The 4,348-nt window shown below is 37.0% G+C and overlaps 1 protein-coding gene across 2 annotated transcripts; it reads left to right on the forward strand.

The window, feature by feature from the left end:
• The first annotated feature begins 616 nt into the window (after nt 1-616).
• LOC131308003 (uncharacterized) lies at nt 617-3,627 on the forward strand. 2 transcript variants are annotated; one of them, XM_058334788.1, is made up of 2 exons: nt 617-765; nt 2,785-3,627. In XM_058334788.1, the coding sequence occupies exon 2, from the start codon at nt 2,810-2,812 to the stop codon at nt 3,521-3,523; it is 714 nt and encodes a 237-aa protein (XP_058190771.1). In that variant the 5' UTR covers nt 617-765; nt 2,785-2,809; the 3' UTR covers nt 3,524-3,627. The 2 variants fall into 2 exon arrangements, with proteins under 2 accessions (XP_058190771.1, XP_058190772.1); XM_058334789.1 differs by having other exon boundaries at nt 634-765; nt 2,809-3,627.
• The last annotated feature ends 721 nt before the right edge of the window (nt 3,628-4,348 follow it).

Below are 4,348 nucleotides of genomic sequence, written 5' to 3' on the forward strand. Positions count from 1 at the left end.
TTAGCTTCGGTCACGATATAGGCGCACTTGAATTCTCTATAAATAGTGATGTGGTATGACGAAGCATGGACCATGGCATTAGTCTCATTTTCGTAAAAAAAAAAAAGGGGAGGATAATTTACACCAACCTTTCTTGAGAATTTTTGACAAATACATTGTGCCCCAAACCTTTCAACTAATTATGCCGTCTTTCCTTGAATGAGAATAATTAGACCCACCTTATTAGTCTTCTGATAGGTTTGTGGATTCCTAACTTTAAAAAAACCTTTTTTAGCTCCCATTTTTTCTCTTAAGTTTCTTCTTAAATTACTGCGCCCCATTCTACCTTTAAACAAATAATTTCTCTGGTCCCCAAAAGTCAAAGTACAACCAAATTAATTTTCTCTCGAATCAATTTAATCCAGAAAACCCTTAATTCCTTTCATATGGATTCTCCGAGGGATACTTAAAAGAATGGGAGCTACGCAGAGTTTATATAAACTCATTTAACTTGGAATCCTTAGACCTAAATGAGGACTACGGGATCATTCACATTCAAGGGAGGCAGGTGTAATTAGTTAAAGGTAGGGGGACCAATGTATTTGTAAGAAACCTCAAGGGAGATCGGAGTAAATATTAAAAAACTTTCTGCTGGGATTATGAATCCAGAGGCCCCTGCCCTTTCAAGTAGAGAAGAAAACCGTTCTTGCAAACAGACCCTGCAAATCTGGGTTTTCCGTTTGCTCAAAATCAAGGGCTTAATTGCGGAGCTCTACTACGCTGAAGGTGGGCCTTCTATTCTTCTTCCCTTCTTCAATGTCTATCATTAGTTTTCGTGGTTAGGCTTTGTCGCGAGGGCTTGCTTCAGTGTATTTCAGTTTTTTAATTCCTTATTCAAGTGTTTATTTTTATTTTTTTTGGCACATGAGTTTGCTTTTCCTCTGTTGTTTGTTTAAACTTAGTATAAAGGAAAACGGAGTACGTGAACTTAAGTTTTTGCTATATCAATTAGTGGTTTAAATTCCTTAGCCCCTAAAGAAGTTTTTTTTTTTCCCATTATGGACAATTTTCTTAACTTCATGTATTTTTGCCTTCTTTTTTTCCTTTAAGGCTCCGTTTGTTTCAATTATTTTACATGTAAAATTGTTTTGGCAAAAAAGAAAATTTCCATTTTTGTTTTCCGATGTCTGGTTGATTGATAATAAGTATTCGTAGAAATAAAACTTAATAGTCGAAAAGAGAAACTGTAGGAGAGATTTGTATTCATTGCTGTAGGTCGCTACCGTCATGCGGCCAATTAATTGTGTGTGTATTTGCGTGTGTATAAATTGGTGAATTTGAGCTATATAAACTGAATAGAGGTGAGGAGAATGAATGAGAGTGATAGAGGTGCTTGGGTAGTGGGACGGGAGATGCACTGGAAAATGTTTAACGGTATTCTCCGGGGTAAGTCATTTTCCCTCCATAGGCGGAAAAGATTTGACGAGGAAAATATTTTACTTATAATTTGTACAACCAAACACAGGAAAATAGGTAAAATATCTTACAAGAAAAAATATTACGGTGTAAAAAACGGAGCCTAAATTTCATGTTTACCTAGTGAACAAGCCATGCAATTGATACCAGAGGTTTATGTGGGAAACTATCTTTTAACGATTGAACTTTGGAATCTGTGACATAGCTAAAGTCCCTAAGACATATAATTTGCAGAAGGGACACCATATCCGGGTTGGTTTATTAGAAGCACATATAGTGATCATGTGGTTTCCAAGTTTAAAATGACTAATATAACTGTAATACTGGAGAACCTTATCTGCATTTCTTGGATTTTCTCCGTTTTTTCATGGCTAGAACTATGTTCCAAGATAGTGCAAGAATGTGAAGTGATGCTCAATCAACTCTTTGTTAATACATGATGGTCCAAAGAACGAGTCGGCTTCCTTAAGTCCTTTCTTCCTCAGTAGCTCAGTGGAGAGCGGTCGGCTGTTAACTGACTGGTAGGTTCAAAACATAGGGAATGGTTGGCCTATTTATAAAAGAACAACACCATGCCTTGCAACTAAAAGAAGAAGAAGAAGATGGAAACGTGTTTTTGGAGCTCTTGAATGAATAGCAAGTGTTTTTATTTTTTGATCGAGCACGGCTTTTCTTTGATGTAAGTTATGACTCTAGGATAGTGATCAAGGCCAAAGTCTCTCGCAATGAAAGTGTTCATAAGTTAATTTTCTGCTAAGGAATTTAGCGAGGTGAGAGGTCCTGTACTAATGGCATATAGCTAATCGGAGCACTTATAGCGAAGAAGCTAAAGTACAAGATTATGACATTGAAGATGTCATACTTGAAACCTTAATTCAGCTAAAGCTGCCAAATGGACGGTTGTTAGCATGACTATATGTACATCTGTGTGTGTGTGTGTGTTAGAAAATGTTTATGTATGGGAGATAATCATGTTAACTCAAGATTTAGTTGTGAAATTAGTGAAAGAAAATCTCTCTAGTTGTGAAATTAGTGAAAGAAAATCTCTCTCTCTCTCTCTCTCTCTCTCTCTCTCTCTCTCTCTCTCTCTCTCTCTCTCTCTCTCTCTCTCTCTCTCTCTCTCTCTCTCCACCCACTTGTCTTTCTTCCATCACAATCACATGATCTCTTTTACTGTTTTACATTCTGTTCAGAGTCCTGAAAGTTCTTAAATCAGATCTCGCCACAAGAGGTTTAGGTTCTTTATAGTTCATGTAGAATTTTCATGTGCTCGCTAGGCTTACCCAAAATTTGCGTTCTAATTGTATGTTCTTTGTATTTTTTGAACAGCTGATTGTATGTTCTTTTGATAAGGATGAGTCGATCCCAGGACGCTATGGCCCTTAAGCGGAAACGACAAGAACCAAATGCACAACAAACTAAGACACCTGAGAGTGTACTATTAAGTCTTATCAAAAGTAAAGGAGATATGGGAATCTGGAAAGCAGACATGAAACGAGAGACAAATCTTCCTGAACCCGTGGTCAACAAAGCCCTCAAGATACTCCAAGGCAGAAATTTGATAAAAGAGGTCGTTAATGTCAAAAGCAAGGGGAGAAAACATTACATGGCTACTGAGTTCCAGCCCTCAAAGGAAGTCACCGGTGGTTCATGGTATGCGGATGGTGTTCTTGATGTAGAATACATTCGTGTTCTGAGAGAGTCATGCTTAAGAATCGTAAAGAAGTTGAAGGTTGCTACGACAGAAGGAATATCCGAGTTTATCACTAGGAATAAAATCACCAAGGCTGATTGCACAAGACAGCAAATTGAAGAGATACTGAGTTCTATGGTTTTAGACAATGAGATTATTGAGGTTAAGAGCACTGGATTAGGGGAATATCATAGAATTCCTATTGGAACTGACTGTTATAGAGCTGCAAGCGGGATAGGGCTGGCAAAAATTGGCGCTATGGCTTCAATTCCATGTGGCGTTTGTCCCCGGATAAATCAGTGCACACCCGATGGCATTATCTCTCCGAAGACTTGTATCTACTATGAAAATTGGTTGGATAAGTTGGATTTTTGAGTGTTTTTACTTTGTTTTGTTCGAATGATGAGCTTTAGTTCAGATTTCCAACACATATGGGAATTTTTCTTTTAAAATTGTTTATTTACGGTTTTTGTTTTTTACGGGTCTCATAATCTCGTCATTTGTTTTTTATTTGTTATTTTTTGTTTTTTGGGTGATAGAAACGTGATCTGCCCTGTTTGGTTGCTGGTCACCCTGTCTAGTTTGCAGATTGCTTTCTTGAAACTTGTTTGTTTGATGGTGTTCAAAAGTTGCTCTTTTGGAATTATTAGATATATCAACGATGAGGGATTTAATTTTCAAAGCAGTTTCTTAGAAGTGTTTATAACGATAACTAAACAGGGTTTAAGCGTTTTAAACATTTTACTCGGGATTAAGAGGGAGAAGGTGGCGGCGGGGATTGGAATCGCGGTGATTTTGTTGCACACGGATTTTGTTAAAGACTAGTATTTTGTACAAACTATAAATGCTTTTGTGTACATGATTTATTTTTATTTTTTTGAAAAATTGAGTGAAATGTGTGCATATTTTATTCTGTCCAATGCTCACTATATTGCACGAGAAACCCCATGGGTTGCTGATTTTGGCGTTGCTGATTTTGGTGCCTGTTTGGGATGCTGGTGCTGATTTTTAACAGTAGTTACGAACTTTTTGCCAATACAAAGCCCTGACATTTTTTTTCCAAAAATGATAGGACACATGAAACCCGGTGCATAAAAGTGTCCATAAAAGCAAAAGAATAGTCTAGATTCACAGTGCCATAAATTTAGACCATTAATTTTCTTTTATGGACATATTCATTAACTGGATTTCTTGTATTGC

Source organism: Rhododendron vialii, chromosome 11a (genome assembly GCF_030253575.1).
Source record: "Rhododendron vialii isolate Sample 1 chromosome 11a, ASM3025357v1".
NCBI lineage: Eukaryota > Viridiplantae > Streptophyta > Magnoliopsida > Ericales > Ericaceae > Rhododendron > Rhododendron vialii.